Here is a 21,793-nt window from a genome sequence, read left to right on the forward strand (position 1 = left end):
TCTTGTGCTTATATTGAAATTCAGAATAAGTGTTAATAGTGAGCCTTTTACATGGAGCTCTAGCAGGTTAGCCTGTGATTAATTGTTGTTCATGTATTTTAAAATGTAGGACAGGCCAATAAAAGTTGTGTGTTAGGATGGTAAACTGGTTCCTGTTCTCCTTATATTTAACTTATGAGTTATTTTTCTTTTGATTCAGATTTTTTTAGTGAGCAGTATCTTGTTTCATGGATGAAATTTCTTCTTTGTAAGGATACTCATGAGTCTTAATTTTTTTCTGCATTGTCTGTAGTCAAGTTGTTTCTGCTTGTTTCGGTCTAGTTCTCTCGTGTTAGAGCCCGGTGATCTTGACTTGGTATTCACACTTAAGCGTGAAGTGTGTAATTCTCTGTCACTGTGGGCAGGCCTTATGTGTTGGGCTTCTCTGTGGGATGATGTTGTGGAGACCTGGCTCTTTAAAAAATTCATAGGTCTTCTCTCTCCAGCTATTTAGTTTTTTTCCAAAAAGAATCCAACAGACTATTGCTGGGAGTGGTACCTGTCTTCCTGCTTTTTGCTTAATCACCCTCTTTCTGCTCCGTAGCCCTGCTTTCCCCTGTACCTGATGTCTAGTTTGGAGCCTTTTCAGTTTTTATGTAGAAAAGGCGTCTACCAGAGTAAAATGGGGATAACCATCTGGGGAGGAATCTAGGCAACTGACCTCATTCAAGCTTTCAGTCATCCACCTGTGCGCCATCCCTGCCTTCTTAGGACCTGCTACCTGCAGTCGTGGGCTTTCTGGAAGTGCTGTGACTTGGTTGCTTTTCTCCTCATTGGTACTTTCTCTGGAGTCACTGCTGTTCTGGTTTCAGATCACTCCTAACTCCTCCCATCTGCTTTACATTAGTGACAGATTTATTGATATCTCTCTTCTGCTTTTATGTCCCTGCAATTTTCTTGGTCCGTGGGTTTTACCATTTAAAAAATATTTTTGTTACCTTTTTAGCAGTGTTTCCAGGGGAAGCAGAAATAAACATATGTTTAATCTGCCACATTTAATCTAAATATCTTTATACACCAGAACTTCAAGACCCATCTCAAGCCCCACACATTTCAGGAAAGCTTTTCCCCATGACTCTAGACGCTGTTGACATTTCCTGCTTCTTTCTCTAACACAAACAAACACACTTGTTTGCAGTTCTTTGTCTTATATTTGTTTCTGTGGCCATACAACTACATTTGTACTTTTTCTGACTACCTTATTTCATTTTGAAAAGTTTAAAGCATTTAAACTTTATAAAGAACTGTATTTCCATCCCATTTAGTTCAGCTTATTTATTTACTAAACACCCTTTGTGTACAAAACATTGCTTTGGTTATTACAGGGGATACTGTGGGAGTAGCAAGATGAACTCAACGAACCCAGGGACTTGGCACTGGCGGGGATGGGAGTGGTGGGAAAGGGGGCGGGGGAGCACAGTCAGACCTGCACGTGGGAAAACTCCAGACTTGTTCAGGCAAGAGTAAGTTTTAGTTCATGAAGTTTGGGCATTTTGTAAAGAAATAATAAATCTGCCTGGTAAACAACTTTGTTCATTTATTTATTTTTTTGCCAGAGCCAGCTGGTTTGTCTGTTGTCTCCTCCTCACTGGGTACAGAGGAGTGCCTGGCATATAATGCACTTAATAAGCATACATATTTAGTAAGCATTTATTGATTTATGGTATGGAAAAGCACTTTGGGAATGGATGCTTTATATATTCTGCTTTCTTATACATTAAAAAAGTAAACATGAGGCCTTCCTCCCTGCCCCACTTTAGATTTTCCTTACTCCTGCTGAACTTGGAGGAATACTACTTTGAACAGCACGCAGCTCATCATGTTCAGCATAAGGGCAGTCAGAATGAAAGGTAAGGACGGTTCGTGGGTCTCTGGACTTTCTGTAGTCCGATCATTTTAAAGCTGAATGTATGGTCGTACAGGTGTTTTCCTCCTTTCATGCTGTTAAAGTAATGACAAGGGGGGGGTTTAAGTTGCTGTCATACTTCAGATAGTTTCCAAAGCTAAGAATCAGCATGTGCTAATTCCTTCAAGGCTGTGAGTGCCTCATATCAGCTGGCTAGGACTCTGGTTCATTCCGTCATTTTTTTCTTGCCTCCCTTTTGTACTTACACTTTCAGTTATTTGGGTTGCAGTGTTAAGAGTAATGATCACCAAACACACTGGTATAAAAATCAGCACTGTCCATTTGAACTGGAAGCAACATTTTCTCTATATTTTAATTACTACTTATTACTTTAAAAAGCCAGATTGTTTCTTTACTCATACCTTTTGAAAGGTATATACAAAAGTATACAATGAAATTTTTATTTCAAATGCCAGCTTGGAATTGGCTAAGATGAAAACTGTTCCAGCAAAAATGTTTCTGCTGATGATTTCCTGTCGGGATGTCACTTCACTATTGGCTACAGCTTGCAACATGCTTTCATATTGAATGCCTGAATTTTTAGTATTCTTCAGGATTTGTCCTGAAAGGGTCAAAGCCATGTAGTATTTGTTTAAATACAAGCCAAAGTAAAAATGATGTAGCTTTTATGTTTATTATCTTAGGACATTTCTTTCCTTAGCATTCAATCAAATTAAACAACTACTATTCCTCAAAAGTAGCACCTTGCTCTCTTACATCTGAAATTTTGCTCATATTCATTTCTCTAATTTCGTACAGTTTTTCCTCTCAACATTCCCGTGTCCTATATCATATTAATGGCTTGCTTGAGCTTAAATACATTTTTATTATTAAAACACAAATATAAGCTAGCAAAACTTAGTATTATGACTTTAAAGTTATCACTGGGGTAAAACGCTCCAGCCCCACGGGAGTGAATTTGGTAGTGTCTAGCACAGCTGCAGGTGCATGAACCTATTCATCTAGCCACGCCACTTGTAGGAAATACTCTCAGATAGGCACTGGAAAGTTCATAAATGGACATATGTACATGTTTATTTATTATGGCATTTCTTGACTGGTAACAATCCAGCAGGGAACTGACTGAACAAACCTTGCAAAGTGCACACAGCGGAGCTCCATGCAGCTGGAACAAAGGAATGAGGAAGTTCCATACTGCAGTGGAGTGATGAGCAGACGTTAAATGCAAGAAGCAAAGGGCAGAATACTGTGTATTGTATGCTGTCTTTCACATGAGAAAGAGGGGAATAATTTTTGTTATATTTTTAGAATTGAAAACATTTTTAATTATACATTTTAGAAAGCATGGAACAAAATGATGTAAAATCAACAATGTAAAAAAAAACCTTTAAGAACGAAGAAGTGCAAACTAAATCATGAATCTTTAGTGTGATGAATCTTCTCATTCATTCAACACATACATATCGAGCACTGAAAGTGGAAAGCTAAAGAAATACGTCCTGCCCACGCAGGAACAGGGAGTAGTTTCTGGTGATGGCAGAAGGAGGGGGGACAGGACTCAGACTGTAAGACTGTGTTTCTCAGCATGGTTTTTGTTTTTGTTTTTTAGATACTATAAATTCCCAACCAGTAGATTATTTAAACTATATAGAGATGGCAGATATAAATCCAGGAAGTGGAATTAAAAATCTTAAATTCAACATTTGAAGTGATCATCTTTAAAATGGCTTATTATTATGGAACAAATTCCTGAATCATACCGCAAAATCACCAGTGAAAAGCGTTGTGTGTACTAAATTCAAACTCAGTTTATTTTTCCATTATGATAAGTAAGAAAAAACTCTCTTACACAGTCGATTTTAGACATTTAGTTTGCCTTCCGAGCAGTTTTTAGCTACAGGAAATTGAAAGGACTTGGCGGAGGCAGGACAGAGTTTCTGACCGGTCAGCTCTCTGGTCCTTCGTCTCCCTCTCAGTGCGTCGTGAACACCAAGGTCGCTTCTGCGCGAGGGACAGCGCCACCACGTGGTCCGCATTGCAGTGTGCGCAGATTTCGTCAACCTCCAGGAGTTGAGGAAAATCGTTTTGCTGTGTTTTCTTACCTTTCATGCTCTTTAATTTTTTGGTTTATCTTTTATTAGTTGATGCTTTCTAGTTAAAATGAAGTATGATTTCTTCTGTGACTTTTGTTAGTGTTCATTAATAATAATCCTTTGTACTTTGATCTCTAGGAGAATCAGGGGCTCCTTAAAAATATGTTCAAAATCAGTTATTTTTGAACCAGATACAATATCCCAGCCCATCATTAAGGTAAATGCACTGTAAAAATACATTTCTGTTGTTTGTGTATATTTTACCTTTGCCTACTTTTATATTTCTCTCTTAATTTTATGCAGATTCCGTTGAGAGACTGTATGAAAATAGGGAAACATGGAGAAAACGGAGCCAATAGACACTTTGCAAAGTATGTCATTGTCACTAACTATTTAATTTTACTTCTACCAAAAATGTGTATATGTTTAATAACTTTTATCTGCATTTTAGGGCAAAATCTGGGGGGATTTCACTCATTTTCAGTCAGGTAAGAGTCATACAATACATATTTTGTCCTGACCTGAATGAACATTTCCTGTGTGTGTGTGTATGTGTGTGTTTAAGCATGATTAAATTGTAGGAATCTCAAATGAAGCCATTGAAATAGATGAAATGCCTTTAAACAATTTAATCACTGAGAAATAAATTTTTTAAGAAGATGTGATCCCCGCTGAGATCCTCGGTGTTTACTAAGTGTGTGACGCCTGTGGGCTGAGGCTCCATCTTCAGGGGTCCTGGCCGTGTTCGAGGGTTGAGGTGACGGGGTGGCAGTTGCTCCCCTGGCCTCCTGGTCATTTACTGGAGGGGAGGCCAGCGGCACGCCACTTCAGTGGGCCTCAGCTTGACTCGTGGTGACAACCACGGCAGTGACTCAGGATGTGTAGCCACGTACAGTTGTGGTGCTTGGGGTCGTGACTTTTTAGTCATTCCTTGTTTACCTGGTGCACATACATTTATGCACCCAGTACTGCGCTTGGGACTGGCAATACAGGCATAAATTAAAACATAGTTTTTCTCCTGTCATATAGTTGATTTGTGTGTAGATTTTTGAAAATTTGTAAAGAAAGGAGTAGAGATTATCTGCCACTTCCTTTTGGCTCTGGACTTCTTCTTCACCTTTAAAATGAAAGGGTTAGAGGAGATCAGCGTTGCCTCAGCTACCAACTAGAGCCCTGGTTCCTTGGAGTGTTCAAAGAAAAATCTGTGTGTGATCAAGTAAGTGTAGGGAAACAAAGATACACAGATTTCTTTCTTTCAGGACGTGACTCAAAGCCTTCACATACAGAAGTGCATTGAGAGTCTCAGGGACACATGGTTAGGGCAGAGCGCGCTCCCAGTGGTGTTCACATTGCCGAACCCTTTGGCCGTGGAACCCTTTTTACTGTGTGCTGAAGATTGTGTAGTGAAAGCTGGGAGATGCCAGATGAGGCGATTCTCCAGGTCTGCATCCATGACTCCATTAATTTTAAGGAAGAACACATTTCACAGGCTCTCTTTGGCTTTATACTGTTGTAACTGGCAGACATAAAGCAGCTGCAGCCACCTGTTACTGTGAAGGGAACACCATGGTTAATCATTCCGGTCTGCCCCTGTACTCTCCTTGTTTCTATAGTATCGTTCAACATCAAGGTCTCATTCTAGAAAGTCTGTGTCTTGAAAGGAAGAAGTACTTTTTCCGTTGGAAGTGTGGTTTTCATTAGAAAACTATACATTTTGGTAAAACTTGAATAACTTTAGGCTTAGAAATAAAGCCCAAAAGATCTTTCCACCCTCTTAGTAGTTTATAGAAGACGTCTCAAATCAGACAAAGTCAAGATCAGCCTAACACCAAGGGGGGACCAGACACAAGCTACTCTTTTCAAGTTTTATTTTAAGCTTCCTGGGCGTTAAGTACGCAACCAAGAAATGTAACTTATATATTTTATTATTATCTGCTAGTTTACAGTGTTTCAGAAATACAGTAGCCTCCTCTCATCTGGGGGGATAACTGCAGACCCCCCATGGATGCCTGAAACCACAAGTAGCCCTGAACCCTGTGTACGCCATGTTTTTCCTGCACGTGGTACGTTTTCACGCAAAGGAAGACTTTACAGCTTCTCTGTGGCCTGTCCTAATTGCCAGCGTCACTACTCTTGTGCTCTGAGGCCATTACTAAGTGCAGTACGGGTGACTTGAGCCCGAGCGCTGGCAAACCGAGCCGGCCTCTGACAACCAAGGCGGCTCCTGAGTGCCCGATGGGGGGGCCGTGTGTGCAGTGTGGGCAGGCTGGACGAAGGGATCGTTCGCACCTGGGCGGTTTGGGGAGGGAGCACATAAGCTTTCACACTGCTTCTCAGGACAGCACACAGTTTAAACACAGGAATTGTTTAGTTCCCGTTTAGTGTTTCCAGACCAAGGTTGCCTGCAGGTAACCAAAACCACGGGCAGTGAAACCATGGACACGGAAGGACTACTGTGCATGAGGTTCCTTAGGGTTTAGGGAGTTTTGCTTCCCAATTTTCTTTTACTGGTAGTTTAAAGAGGGTGTGTGTGTGTGTGTGTGTGTGTGTGTGTAAATAATAGTTTTAATTCATGTACTCAGTAAGTATTCAAGATTTGAGAGCTATAGGGAAGAACAAAACTATCCGAAGCCCCTCTCCCTATGGATTTTTACTTTTCACTGGGGGAACAGACAAGGAGCAAATATCTTCTCTAATGTCAGGTAGTGATAAATGTCATGAATAAAATGGAAACAGGGCAAAAGGATGGGCTCTGATAAGGGACACATGCTACTCCAGGTAGGATGGTCAGGGGTGCCTGGCTGGGAAGGTCCCACGTGAAGGCACACGGCTCCGAGGGCGTGAGGGAGTGAGCCACGCGGTTATCGGGAGAAACGGTGCCTTGGGCAGAGAGCGGCAGGGCTGAGGCCCAGAGACACGGGTGTCCGGGCAGCTGGGAGGCGCGTGAGGGTGAGTGCGGGAGTGGGCAGAGGGCCAGGGGGGCAGGCTAGAGCAGTGGCAGAGACCCTGGCATGGAGGGCCTCGTGGGCCACAGTGGGGAGTTAGCGTGAAACCCAGAGGAGAAAAGCCGTTGGAGAGCTGACACAGGAGGGGTGTGATCCGATCGGTGTGTATCTGTAAATCTCTCACTGAGCAGAGAATATGCTGTAGGGGGCAGGGATGGAAGCAAGGGTGTTTGTTCCGAAACCAGGTGTTTTAGACCAGGGTGCCAGCAGTAGAAGGGTGAGGGGTGGTCAGTGTCTGGATATATTCTGAATAAAACCCTAACAGATGTGCTGGGGGGCCAGTCCCAGCTCAGCAGTGCCCTTTATTGTGATAAAGAAGCAGGCAGTGTTTAGAATGGGACCTCTCGGAGGAGAAGTCTGGCAGGCCTTCAAAAGCACTCGCCCAGGCTTCAGGGACCCTGAGGCCAGAAAGATAAAGTGGAAGTCCGCAGTTCCAGACACTTTTGTAAGCCCTGGGACGGGATGAGGTTTCCCTGAGAGACTGAGTGTGGCCAGAGAAGCCCGAGGAGGCCCTGCGGAGAGCAGAGAGCACTTTGTAACATAAGAGGTTGCGAAGGGAGCGAGGTTGGAGGGAAGACAGGAGGAGCAGCTGGTGAGGTCAGGGAGAACCAGGAGCAGGTGGCGGGGGAGCCAAGTGGAAAACTGCATCAGGCAGGGCCATCAGCTCTGTCACGCGCTCTGAGAAACAGTCAAGGAAGTCCTGAGAAGGGACTCTTGGATGTGGTGACATGGAGATCCCGTGCGTCTTTTATGACCTCCTCGGGAGTGGTCTTGGCAATGTGGTGTGCGTGAGAACTTCTCCTGGGCCCAAGAGAGAGTGAGTGGGCTCTTTCAAAGCGTTTTGCCACAAAAAGGAACACAGGCTTGGCCAGAGGAGGATGGACACCATGGACAGTTTTTTACAGTCGTTTGTATCCAGTGGGAGAGACTGCAGTGCATAATCGTGGGGCAGAGTTTTTGGTGGGGGAGGTCCACATTCTGTACTCTAGTGCAGGCTCTGGTTTCTGAGAGACCGGGAAGACCCTCCATCACAGCAGGAGAGAAGGCAGGGAGAGACGTTCAAGTGCGAGCAGACGGTTGGCCTGGCAGTGGGGGCGCTTGTCTGATGTCGGTACTAACACACGGTGTGAGGACGGGTGGCCCGGTGCCTGTAAGAACACTGAATCCAGGTCACCTCTAGGGAAGAGAAGTTTCTTTGTGTGGATGAATGTACTTCATGCCATACTGATTTGTTTTACTTCTCTAAGTGCCCATTTTTTAGAAAACGGGCGCTTAGATTAGCTTCCTTCACCTGTCTGCTTGGTTACTTGGTACAAATAATGACATTCATGAAACATCTTAGCTATTTTACTTATCTAGTAATGGTTGATGCCATGTTGCCTTGATGCATCTCTTTTTAATTTAATATTTGGTATTTCAACATCAGAAACTTAAAGCTCTACTAATATTAATGTAAGTGCTTTTGGAAGTTGGAGATTATGTAACAATGATTTCAATTCAATGATAATACCTGAACTTATAGTAACTTATTACTATGACAATTTTTATTTTACAATTATTGATTTGTCCCCCCCAGGTATATTTCATTAAAGAACACAACATTGTTGCACCATATAAAATAGAAAGAGTAAGTAAAGCTTTTCACTTGTTCCCACACATTAATATAGTGCTTTTTACAGTAAGACTTTGTGACTCTATTAACATCTTTAATCTTTAATCAAATGTAATAATAAGGGGTATTTAAATGCCTGTTGCCTAGCAGTTATAGCAGAACTACCCAAGGGAATCAAATATTTTAGTCCAAGAGATTTCAATTACCTTTTGATTTAAGAAAATATGTTTAATAGGCAAAAAAAAAGCTTGAATTACTAGAATAAAAATTGAAGTCAGAACATACATCATTTATAAGATTATTTACTGGGTATTGTTGAGAATATGGGTTATAAAATACCCTTACTTGAGAACGCAGTAATAAGTTGTAAAGTCTCTTAACCGGGTAGGAGTAGACGTGAATGCAGTCCCTGGATTTCTAGGACTTGTCGAGTAAGCATAGACACTACGTTTAATCATTCAGCGTTTTATTTTCTTCTTTATGCTTCAGCTTAATGGATAGTAAGGGGATAATTCTACCAAAAGAGAATCTTTACAGGACCTAGAGACGGGGCTAGTACTCCTCGTGATGACACCGCTGTGCATTAGGAGCAGTCACCCTCTCTGGGGAGACGCAGGCTCACGGCCGAGCCTCAGCCCCACCTCAGGTGTGCGCAGGTGCTCTGCCGGCGGCCTGTGGAATGCACACACCACCTGCCCTGGCCTTTGGGTTATATGTACAAGAGACTGCTGCATGCTCCTGTTAGTAAATACTGAGATGTAATTGCTCTCAGATGGTGCTGTTGGCATTCGGGGCAGGCTAGTTTTTTATTGTGTGGGGCTGTCCTTATTACAGCCTGTTCAGCCACTAAGTGCCCTAATACACTGTCCCCCCATTGTGTGGAGCACCTGCACAGCCCCCCCAAGTTGAGAACCCCTGCCTTTAGAGGGGTGCTCTCCCTGTAAAGGCTCTCCTGATAGCCTCCTGAAGTGCAAAGCTGCACTTGGTTCATTGAGAAATTATGTAAAAAGAAATGAGCCAGATTGCCTGAAGCAAAGAAAAAGTCTTTTGTTCAATGTGAGTTGGAAAACCAGGGGATTCTCAGTCTTCAAAAGTCTCGGCGGGTGGGCAGATGGGGACATCAGGATGACAATGAGAGATACCAGGTGAGGAAGCCGCAGACCCTTGTTTTCTCTCGCGGAGACACTTCAACAACCATACATGGACCAGTTTCCTTTGTAAGAAATTCGAAACCAGTTAAGAGCCTGCTGCACTCCAGGTCAGCAGAAAGCCAGCCTCACTGAAGCTGGTGGGAAGATTCCTGGCCTCCCCCCAGCACAGTGCCTGACGGTTGGGAGGCAGTTCCCAGCTCTGAACTTTTCCCTGGGGAGGGAGAGAAGACCCTGGACCATCTATGTCCAATGTTCTGAGTTTTGGGGGCATCTGACTTTTGGAGCCAGCTGCCTGAAGGACTGGCTCCGTCTCGCCTATCTTGGGGCATTGCCATGAGATGCCTGAGGACCACCAAAGGCAAGAAAGAGCAGGGCCTCCTGCTGCGGCTCCAGAGGAGCTGCGGTGCACCAGACAGCGGCCAGGGCAGCTGAGCAGACTCCCGCAGGGGAGAAAGAAGCGTGTGTGACAGACAAAATTAACCATCACGGCATATAAGCACCCAGCCTCGGTATATGCACCCAGAGAGATGAAAGAAACACTGACAGAGTTGGACGGAGAAATTGGCAGCAACACGGTAATAGTAGGAGACTTCATACCTCACATTCAATAATGGACAGAACATGGAGACAGCAGATGAATTAGGAAACAAAGGACTTCACACTATAGACCAGGTGAACCTAACAGACACAAAGAACGTCCTTCCCAACATCAGCAGAACACACCTTTTTCTTAAATACGCATGGAACAGTCTTTAGGGTTGATTGCGTGTTAGGTCACAAAACCAATCTTAACTGACTTTTTAAAAAGATTGAAATCATACCAAGTCTTTTGCAACCGCAGTGCAATAAAACTAGGAAGCCATAGCAGAAAGCAAATTCACAAGGATGTGGAAATGAACACTCTTGAACAACCAGTGAGTCAGAGGAGAAATATAAGGGGAAATTTTAAAATATCACAAGACAAACGCAAACACAACATACCAAAACTTGTAGGATGCAGCAAAAGCAGCGCTAAGAGGGAAGTCTATAGTGATATGTACCTATGATAAAAAAGAAGAATGATCTCAAATCTTAAAACCCAGCTACACACCTGGAGGAACTAAAGAGACCAGCAAACTAAGCCCAAAGTCAGCAGAAGCAAGACCGTGATAAATAGAGCAGTAAACCCCATAAATAGAGCAGTAAACCCCATAAATAGAGCAGTAAACCCCGCAGGCTGCTCCCGGGCTCCTTCCTGGGGGGCGTGTGGGAGGACACAGCGGGCGGGTACAGGCGGCGTTCAGCGGGGAGCTGCCGACGCTCTTCAAGGACTGTGTTTTGACGTGCTCCTTTCCTTCTTTTGGTTCCATTTCTTTCTCTTTCTTTTTAGGGCAAAATGGAATATGTCTTTGAATTGGATGTTTCAGGGAAAGTGGACGATGTTGTGGAGACGTTGCTTCAGGTAAGCCAGTGCCTCACCCGGGCATATACTGGGCAGAGAATTCAAAACAAACTTCGGCAGAAACTTCTTTTTCAAATTGTATATTTTTACATCTTACTGAAACCTTAATCTCTTTTATAAATATGAATGCGATTTACTTTGATTATGTTGAATTTGAAAACTGTATATAAGGAAGAGGCCATACATATTATCAGAAGCAGTCTTAACTGTTACTAAGTAACAGAATGATTGCTGCTTCTCATTGCCTCTGAGGAAGTATCTTCATATCATCTGAGAGAAAAATAAATTCATGTATATTTATGATGTTGTAGCTTCACAGAGCATCCTGCCTGGACAAACTAGGGGACCAAACTGCTATGGTAAGAGTTTCCAAAGATCTGTATCTTCATTATAAATTAACTGGTATTGATTTTTACTTATAAATACTTATATCCATCCTTTTAAACTGATTCTGTTTTAATAGATAACAGCTATTTTGCAATCACGTTTGGCTAGAACATCGTTTGACAAAAACAGGTAAGTGTTTAATGGTTTTGTTTACCGGGTGCGAAGGCAGCAGACATCTTCTGTGGGCCCCACTCAGCATGTCTAGCACTGAGGTTACCACCTGCCTGCCCCAGACCTGCTTCTCTTAGAGAAGGGCCCGCCTCGAGCAGGACCAGTGTCGGGGGCTTCCTCCACTCTTCTCCGCCCTGGCACCTGGCAGTCGGGCCTGCAGACTGATGCCCTAAGATCTTTCTACACTGCCAGCTTCTGTCTTTTCACATTGTTACTGCCTCAGTCCAGGCCACCACCACCTCCCACTCAGACCACTGTGACAGCTTTCAGCTTGTCTGCCTAACTGCAGTCTTCCCTTCGCTAGTCTTTTTTTCCCCCAATACCTATTGTAGTTTTAAAGTATGTTCTTTCTAAAGAAGTTATTTAATTGTGTCACTGTCTATTTGAACTCTTCAAGACTTACCATTGCCTTCAGTGTAAAATCTTAACCTTACTTGGCACACAATCATTTATGGTCCAGTCCTCGTCCACTACTTTGAGTCACTGATTGCCCTTGAATTCTGTGCTCCCACTCTTTGCATTACATGCGGTTCCTGCGTGTGCCACACGGTCTCTCACCTCTGAGCCTCAGTACATGGTGGCTCTGCTGAGAGCGCTCAGCCTCCTTCCTCGTTTGCACCTGGCTCACTCTTCCATATTCTTCTGGTTTCCGCTCAGCTGTCCGCTTTTCTGGGAAGTCTTCCTGACCCTTCAGACTGTGATCACCTTCCTGAGGTACCCTATAGGCACCAAGACACTATATATTTTTTACTGGTCTAATATGTTTTGTTATTTTCTAAGCTTTTCTAAGAATACAGTATATATTCTGAAAACAGTTTTACTTTATTTTTTAATGTTTTATTGTTTATGCTATTACATTTGTCCAATTTTTCACCTTTTATTCCCTTCCACCCAGCTTGCTTCCCACCTGTAGTCAGTTGCCACACTGTTGTCTTTGTCCGTGGGTCCTTCATACATGTTCTTTGATGACTCCCTTTGCCTTCTTTCAATCAGTCCCCACCTCTCCCCTCCCCTCTTACAGCTGTCAGTCTGTTCTGTGATCCTCTGCCTCTAGTTCTATTTTGGTCATTAGTTTCTTTTATTCATTAGATTCCCCTTACAAATGAGGGCATGTGGTACTTGTCTTTCACCAGCTGACTTATTTCGTTTAGCATGATAGTCTCCAGTTCCATCCATGCTGTTGCAAAAGGCAGGAATTCCTTCTTTTTTTAAATTTTTAATTTTTGCTGCATAGCATACCAGTGCGTAAATGCACCACAGGTTTTTTTACCCACTCATCTACTGGGCAAAGGATTTGAATAGGCACTTCTCCAAGGAGGACATACAGAGGGCCCAGAGACATATGAAAAGATGCTCAACACCACTAGCCATCAGAGAGATGCAAATTAAAGCCACGGTGAGATACCACTTCACACCTGCCAAAACTGCTATGGTTAATAAATCAACAAACAACAAGTGCTGGCGAGGATTCGAAGAAAAGGGAACCCTAGTGCACTGCTGGTGGGACTGCGGACGGTGCAGCCACTCGCATGAAGTTTCCTCACAAAATTAAAGATGGAACTACCGTTTTGACCCAGTGATTCCGCTACTGGGATTATACCCTAAGAATCCCAAAACATCAATTCAAAAGAATTTATGCACCCCTATGTTCATAGCAGTGCTATTTACATTAGCCAAGATTTGGAAACAATTACACTTTAATATTAACCTGTTCTCCTATTTGTTTCGTACCTTATCTTAGGTAAATTTCCTTATATTAGGTGCATTTGGGTTATTCGTTCACACCTTCATCTGCAGTATTACAGTATTAATTACTGTAGCTTTATAATCACTGTCCTTGACATGTGGTAGTGCTGGTCCCATGCCTTATTGCTTTTTAACCGTGTCCTCACTGTTGTCCGTCCTGTGCACTTCTAGATAAATTTAGAATCAGCTTGTTAAGGTCCCTAACAGAAGGCCTGCTAAGATCTTGATTGTAACTGTAATGAATGTCTCCATTTACTCATGTCTCTTCGGTAATGTCTTCCTTATGATTTTTGTCTTACAGTTCTTTTTTGTGCTAGATGTATTCCAAGTACTTCATATTTTTGATGGTGTAATAAATTCTATTCTGAAAATTTTTATTTTCTGTTCATTGTTTATTTAAAGAATGCAGTAGATATTTTTGTATTCATTTTGTTTTCAGCAACCCTGCTAAACTTTGTGATCAATTTCATTAACTTTATATGTAGGTTCTTTAATATGTACAGAATCTTATATATGAATTATTGCAGTCTATTCACCAGATAACATTTGTATTTTATATTTTTGCATTTGTAATCATTTCAGCTTAGGACAAAGTAGAAAGTACTGGTTGAATAGAATCATTTATAGATTATTATATGCTAGGCTTTTGCTAGAAGCTTATGTTTATACATGAGATTAATTTGTAGTATTCTGTTTTGTCGCTGTTTCTGTGAGATCTGTGACTGCTAAAGCTTGCCCGTAAAGCCATCTGGCCAGTGATGTGTTCTCTGTTTCAGTTTGCTTCCTTTTCGGTTTCGCCTGTGTGGCACTCACTTCCATTTTTGTACTTGTAGGACATACTAGGCGAGTAGATTGCCCTGGAGAATAGCTTCCATTTTAGAAAGGAAAAGGAATAAGAAGAACTAGCTTCTTTGACCTACTTAAAATACATGTTTTCTTTCCTTTTTTTTTTTTTTTTGCTGTGCCTATCACTCTTTATTTTTTTGTATTTTCCCCATTACCATTTATCCCCGCTACACCCTCTTCCACCCCCACCCACTCCCGCCCTCACCTCCCTGTCGTCCGTGAGTCCTTTTTCCCCTTCGCTCCACCCACCAGCCACCCCCCACATTTTTTTCTAAGTAGCAGTTTAGACTTCAGTCCCAAGCTTCAGTATAACATTACTTTAAAAAATTGTTCACTATGAAAGTTTTAATTTATCCAGTCTTTAAAATGTCAGAGTGAAGAATTTGGGGAAGAAATTTTTACAGTATAAAATGAGATATTCCAGTATTGTATACTTCCTTTAAAAGAAAGAAGGTAAACATTTTGCTGAAAAATGCAAGCTTTTATCATATTTCTGAGGAAATATTTTTATTGAAGAAATAAAGTATAACTACATTTATTTTTTCCTATTGTCCATTATGGAAAGTTTAAATCCTTGCAAGTTGAAAGAATAATATTATGATCACAGATACTCTTAATCACCAGGTGTTAATTTGTTAATATTTTGCCAAAGTTGTCTTAGTTTTTACATGTTTATATTCTAAGTCACTTGCTCTGTGTGTGTGTATATATATATGCATGATGTATGTATGTCTGTATATATGTATATGTGTTGTATGTATATACAGGTAATATGTATATGTGTATGTGTTTGTATTGCATATATACAATAACATACATGAGTATAATTTTTTGGGAACCGTTTGAAATTGGATTGCCAGGCATCTTGACTCTTCACTCATAACTTCTTCACCAGGCATCTGTCCCAAGGGTACTTCGGACATTCCTCCATACAGTTAGAGCACCCAGGTGGTAGTGATTTTATATAATGTCATGTAATTTACAGTTCCATATTCAAGTGTCCCCATCTGTACCCAAGATGCCCTTTTTACAATAGTTTACTTTGGAATGACTTCAGATTTAAAGGAAAGATGTAAACCTAGTACAGTTCTCTCACCCCTCACTGGGGTTCCCCCCGGGACGTGTTTAGTGAGACGATGCTGCCACCTTTTGTTGAGTGTGTTCCTGGATTTGTGATGTTTGGGATGTTGCTGAAATTTTATTTTTCAACTCTTTGTTACTGGAATATAGATACACAGTTGGGTTTGTTTTTACATTGACCTTGTATCTTATGATTTCCATATTCACTCATCAGTCCTAGTGGGTTTTTTGTAGATTCCATTGAGTTTTCTGTGTACATAGTCATTTAATCCATGAATAATGATAGTTCCATGGAAATCCTGATGGCTTTTACCCCTACTCCCTGCCTCATTGCACTGTGTCAGTAACGTGGTAAGAGTAGACATTCTCGCATTGTTCTTGCGATGCTAGAAAGGGGTTTAATGTTTCACTATTAAATGATGCTAGCAGTAGCTTTTTTATAGATGCCTTTTTTCACAGTGAGGAAGTTCCTTTTTATTCCTGGTTTACTGAAAGTATTTTTGATAACAGGCTTAGAATTTTATTAACTAATTTTCCTGCATTTATTAGGATGATCATTTTTTTCTTTATTCCGTTGCTAATGTGAATCATATTGAGTCTCCAATATTAAACCAAGCTTGTATTCATGGGATACGCCCAACTTCGTCACACTGTGTCTAATTAGTACCCTTTTCCCGTGTGGTTGGAGACGCTCGGCCAACATCCTGGGAAGGGTGTGTGCATCTGAGCTCATGGGAGCGGCTGCTCTGTGCATCTTCGTGTACTTGTCAGCATTTGCTGTCGCCAGGGGGTCGCCAATATTATTACCCATTTCAAAGAACCAGCTTTTTGGCTCCGTTGATTTTTCTCTATTTTTCCATTTTACATAAGATTGGTTTCCACTCACGATTTCCTTCCTTCGGCTTACTCTGGGTTTGACATTTTTGCGTACCTGCTGTGGGGTCCCGGTCTGGCTTTCTCTCTCTCACCCTTCGGCCCTTGGGCCCTGCAGCGGCAGGTTGCTCCTCCTCCGGCCACTCGGCTGTTGGCCCCTTCACTCGAGGTTCTTTGCATCTTCAGGCTTCTGGTGGTTTTTTAAAAATAATGAGGACTGCATAGTTTATCTGGCTGGGATTCGTTGTTAGTGTGAGAGGGGTGAGGGCTCCTTTACCCCCTCGCTGGGAGAGGAAGGTGACCTAGCATCCTTTTCATCTTGTTACTTATGATGGAGATTTTTATTTTTATTTTTAACTCAATTATTTACTACTAAGTAATTGTCTATTTTAAAATATTGATTATTTCTTTGTTTCCCCTCTAAGTTATTTTTCATTAGTAAAGCAAGAAGACCGTGGACTTTTTGACTGTTAGAATAACTTATAAGGAGGTGGTAGAGAAATCATCTTGGATTGGCTTTACTGCAGTACATCCACGAAGGGACATACAGCTGACACTTGAATAATACGGGGAGTTCAGGGGACAGTCCCCTGCACAGCCAAACACCCACATGTAACTTCGACTCCCCCAGAGCTTAACTGCTAATAGCTGCTGGTGACCTTACTGACAACAAAGTCAGCTAACACGCACTTTGTATGTTATAGGTATATACCACGTTCCTACAATAAAGTAAGCTAGAGAAAAGAAAATGTTATTAAGAAAATCACAAGAGAAAATACATTTACAGTGTTTACTGAAAAAATCCTCATGTAAATGAACCCTCATAGTACAGACTGTGTTGCTCATGGGTCAGCTGTGAGAACAGCTACTTGGGAACTGATTCAATTGATCGTAGTTACGTATTTATAGCCTTATGAAGTGTGTACTGTGAAATAAATGCAACCTGTGCAAAAACAGCCTGTGTGACTATAAAAGTAGGCCTCGATGACACAAGAATGAAAATGTTGTTAATTTAAGAATAGTTTCAATGTCAGTTTATTTTGGAAGAAATAAGAGTTGAGCTAAGGGATTACTTGGCTTCACTTATCTATCTTTCCTTCCATAACACATAACCTCATCTGTTTTTGAAAAATTGAATTTTCATGATACCATTTGAAAGAGTGTCAGTTTTATTTAAGCAACCAATTTATATTACCATTTATTTTGTATTAAATCATTGTTTAGACAAATTTTATGTAAAGCCAAAGGTAACTCAAAGGTAAATCAGAAAGTAGATCAATTTCTGTTTTGTTTTGTTTTTTTTGCTTTTGCTGAAAATCATCAGATTCCAAAATGTTTCTGAAAAGCTGCACATGGAATGCAAGGCAGAAATGGTGACCCCTCTGGTGACCAATCCCGGACACGTGTGCATCACTGACACAAGCCTGTACTTTCAGCCCCTCAATGGGTACCCGGTAAGTGAAGACTGCAGGTCAGGTGGGGAGCTCCTTTAGCGCTGGGGTGTTCACCTGTGCTCTCTGCCCCGCAAACTTGACTGCACCACCAGAGATCTCGTTTTTAGAGAGGATCAGAAATTCCCTCCCCCAGCCCCTCCATCATCTGTGTCTTTACCAGTCTCCCTGTGTAAGCCTAAGGAATCCGGGTTTGAGTTTTCCCCATCAGTTTTCATTTGGGAGCTACTTGTTCTCGGTGTTGTGAAAAGAAACCCTGCGCCTCCCAATTTTATTAGTAAAGGGTCGTGAGAGTTGTGTGCCTTTCTGTTTGGAGACACTGCTGAGCCAGACAAATGAAATAGGCTGAGATTAAGAAATGAATGTTTTATGTGTATCTGTGTGTACCTATGCCTGTGTTGGTACTTGCTTTTCCTTTATTACCAGCAAAATCAGGTCTGCATCTTCCCCAAAGAAGCAGTGTGAAGGGGTCCTCACCCAGCTAGGGCAGAGGTGCATGCAGACAGAGATGCTGCAGTTGGCAGCTGTGGTGCTGCTACTGCGAGGGAGGAGCCGGTGACAGTAACAGTGGACTCAGATACCTACACGAAATTGTGTGAAGATGTGTGGTTTTAGATCTGGCGCCTTTTGGAAGTGCTTCATTAAAAGGACAGATATCCTGATACAATCTAATGGTGCCATTGGCAGGGCAGCTTAAAGAACAGGAGTGTTTTTTTGCCATAGACGGCTACACCTTGGAAATTCTCCAGGCTGGTCACTCATTATATGCCCCTAAAATGTCTCAACTTTCATTAAGTGAAAGATGATGCTATAATAAATTCTGTCCACCAGGTGGTGGGGCACACTCACCAAACCCTCCAACAGAAGCAGTGGACATTGCTGGTGGGCATTCTCTAGTAATGTAATAAATTGGCTTGACCGTTACTGTTACTATAACTTGGGGCCAGAAACCTTTGGAAAAATATTTCAGTATGTGCCGTGGCTTCAGGATTCATAGTATGGGCATTGGTCCCTTCCACTCAAAAAGAGGAATGAACTTGTCACCTTTTAGCCAATCTCATTGCCTTTTCTAACCTCCTTCCTCCTGCTAACGTTTTAAGGTTCTAGAGAGGCAAGAAAATTGCCCTCCTCATAAAAAGATTAGAGGCCCTACTTTATACTACACTATAGTTTTTAAGGAGACAAAAGACAGGATCCTAAAAAATGGTGAGTCAGTACTAAGCAAACCATTGCTCTATAAAATTAGGGAAATTCCTGAGAGGTTATCTATACCAATTAATATTCCATATCATGTAACAGCCTTGCCTTAACCTGAAAGATGAATGCATTACCATATTTTTTATTGGTACCAATGGAAGTAGGGAGACTTTTCCAAGGTCATAAAGTGAAAAAGGGCCAACTAGAATGTGAAACCCAGATACGCCTTGTTTAAGGACTTCCTTTCCAGTTGTTCACTTTGTAACACATTGCGAATGCAAGATTTGGTCATTTTTCTGCTTTCTGATACTAAAGATCAACTTTTAATTGGGTCAAGATTTTGACGTGTGAGGCTGTGGTTTTATTTTACAGAAACCTGTGGTCCAAATAACACTCCAGGATGTCCGCCGCATTTACAAACGGCGGCACGGGCTCATGCCTTTGGTGAGTTCAAGTGGAATGCGAGTGGAATGCGAGTGGAATGTGAGTTCTAGGTGAATGATCGTCCTATTTTCAGTTAACCCGGGGGTTTATTAGCTTGTAAACACCGATTGGCCTGTCGGAAGGTGTGTGTTGTATTGTAAGCAAGTGGACTCTGAGTCCTGCTGCTCCTTCTTTTGAATGAGCTAGAAATTCATAAAGGAATAGCTCCTTTCTCTACATAAGCAGTAGGTTGTGCAAATGTTTTTGGCTCCAAGAGCAAGAAGAGTAGGGAGCGCTGCTTTGTGTTTCCCACTCCTGTGTCCTCAGAGGTTCCAGGTTTATGCAGCGATAATGTGTGCAGAGTCATCGATCCGGTGTGGCTTGCCACCATCTGCTCACAGCAGCTAGGTCTCAGAGTAAGACTGGGGAGCTAGTGCAAAATTAACTCTTCACTGGAACTGTAGTAGCTTCACAGTTAGCTTATATTAATTTAACCTTCAGTTTGGTAAGTGAGAGAAATGAATAAAATAACCAATGAAATCATGTGGGCAATTCTTCCCTAAATAAACATGTTAGCCTTACATGCTTGGAAACCAGTCCCTGTAAGGTATGATTCCAAGGTGTTTCAACTTGACATCAATATAAACCCATTTGTTCTCCTTTAAAGATTAGCCAGTAACCTGGTAGCATTACAAAAGCACTGTGGAATTTTAAGCACCTCATTTTTGTTTCAAATAGATGAAATTTACCTGTTTTTCTACCTATTTAACTTAAAAGGCTACTATTTCTAGTGCTAATAGAGGATTATGGAACCATATTATTAAAACTCTCCATTGAGTGTAGAGATACAGTTAAAAAAAGAAATTGACATTAAGTATCTTTTGCATCCTGGGCAATTTGTGTACAATATTTTGTTATCATGACAGTCCCTATGAGGTAGATGATGTCTTGTTTTATAAGGAAATCGAGATTCTGCCCTGGCTAGTGTGGCTCAATGAATTGTGTGCCAGCCTGCAAACTGAAAGGTCGCTGGTTCAATTCCCAGTCAGGGAACATGCCCGGCTTGTGGGCCAGGTCACCAGCATGGGGCACATAAGAGGCAACTGATTGATGTGATCTCTTGAACATCATTGATTTCTCTCCCTCTATTTCTCCCTCCCTTCCCTTTTCTTTAAAAATAAATAAATAAAATATTTTTAAAAATTGAGATTCTAAGAGTTCATTTCCTCTGTTCCTTAGCTTAACTAGTAAATGGTGAAAGCCTGTATTTGTACCAGGGACAGTCCTGCTTTTGTCATTTGTTTGCCTATTCCTGTCCTGTCTCCGCCTTACCAACACAACAGCCCCAAAGCTCATAGTTTTCTTAAGAATAAGTGCAAGTTACTAGTTACATTGTTATCAGTTTATTAGATTGACATGTTATAAAAGGAAGATAAACATTTCTGTTTGAAGAAGATAGGTAAGGACATGGATCAGCCAGTTTTGAATTCCAAAATCAAAATTCATGAAGTGTTTTATCAATAAAAATATTTAATACCAAAAGGGATTTTATAAAATTTAGAGATACAAGTCTTGTTCTCAGGAAATTTATACATATTTATATGTATATGCATCATTGAGTCAAATTTATAGCTGGGGAATATGAATACAAGACCTACAAGTAAAAAATGTAGGTGTTTCATGAAGAGATGCTCAATATCGTTAGCTATCAGAGAGATGCAAATTAAAACCACAATGAGATACCACTTTACACCAGTCAGGATGGCTATCATAAAAAAAGCAACAAACAACAAATGTTGGAGAAGTTGTGGGGAAAAGGGGTCCTTAGTTCACTGTTGGTGGGATTGCAGACTAGTACAACCATTATGGAAAACAGAATGGAATTTTCTAAGAAAACTAAAAATGGACCTGCCTTTTGACCCAGCAACTCCATCCCTAGGATTATATCCTAAGAACCCTAAAACACCAATTTCAAAGAACCTATGCACCCCAATGTTCATAGCAGCACAATTTACAATGGCCAAGAGCTGGAAGCAACCTAGGTGCCTGTCAGTAAATGAATGGATCAAAAAATTGTGGTGCATATACACAATGGAATTCTATGGAGCAGAGAGAAAGAAGGAGCTACTACCCTTTGCAACAGCACGGATGGAACTGGAAAGCATTATGCTGAGTGAAATGGGCCAGGTGTTGAAAGACAAATACCATATGATCTCACCTTTAACAGGAAGCTAAACAACAAAACAAACAAGCAAGCAGAATAAAAACAAAGACACTGAAATAGAGAACAAGGGGACAGCGACCAGAAGGGAGAGGGGAGGGAATTTAAGGGGAAAAAATGGGAGGGATTTAGAGGAACAAGTATAAAGGACACAGGGGCAATAACTAAGAGGGTGGAAATGGGAGGGAGG

At 41.5% G+C, this 21,793-nt stretch overlaps 1 protein-coding gene across 5 annotated transcripts in view; it reads left to right on the forward strand.

Moving 5' to 3' along the window:
- NSMAF (neutral sphingomyelinase activation associated factor) overlaps positions 1 to 21,793 on the forward strand; it is a 58,186-nt gene that overhangs the window by 15,575 nt on the left and 20,818 nt on the right. For 4 of the 5 annotated variants that reach the window (XM_037167563.2, XM_037167544.2, XM_037167554.2 and 1 more), the window contains exons 2-11: positions 1,800 to 1,889; positions 4,138 to 4,216; positions 4,303 to 4,370; positions 4,451 to 4,487; positions 8,581 to 8,631; positions 11,137 to 11,208; positions 11,520 to 11,567; positions 11,672 to 11,724; positions 17,636 to 17,765; positions 19,332 to 19,403. In XM_037167563.2, coding sequence (XP_037023458.2) covers positions 1,800 to 1,889; positions 4,138 to 4,216; positions 4,303 to 4,370; positions 4,451 to 4,487; positions 8,581 to 8,631; positions 11,137 to 11,208; positions 11,520 to 11,567; positions 11,672 to 11,724; positions 17,636 to 17,765; positions 19,332 to 19,403 — 700 coding nt within the window. Of the gene's footprint in view, positions 1 to 1,798; positions 1,890 to 4,137; positions 4,217 to 4,302; positions 4,371 to 4,450; positions 4,488 to 8,580; positions 8,632 to 11,136; positions 11,209 to 11,519; positions 11,568 to 11,671; positions 11,725 to 17,635; positions 17,766 to 19,331; positions 19,404 to 21,793 lie in introns of those variants that run through there. The other variant, XM_037167572.2, reaches the window with a different exon arrangement.

Source organism: Artibeus jamaicensis, unplaced genomic scaffold (assembly GCF_021234435.1).
Source record: "Artibeus jamaicensis isolate MK-2021 breed Jamaican fruit bat unplaced genomic scaffold, CSHL_Jam_final scaffold_916, whole genome shotgun sequence".
NCBI classification, from domain to species: Eukaryota; Metazoa; Chordata; class Mammalia; order Chiroptera; family Phyllostomidae; genus Artibeus; species Artibeus jamaicensis.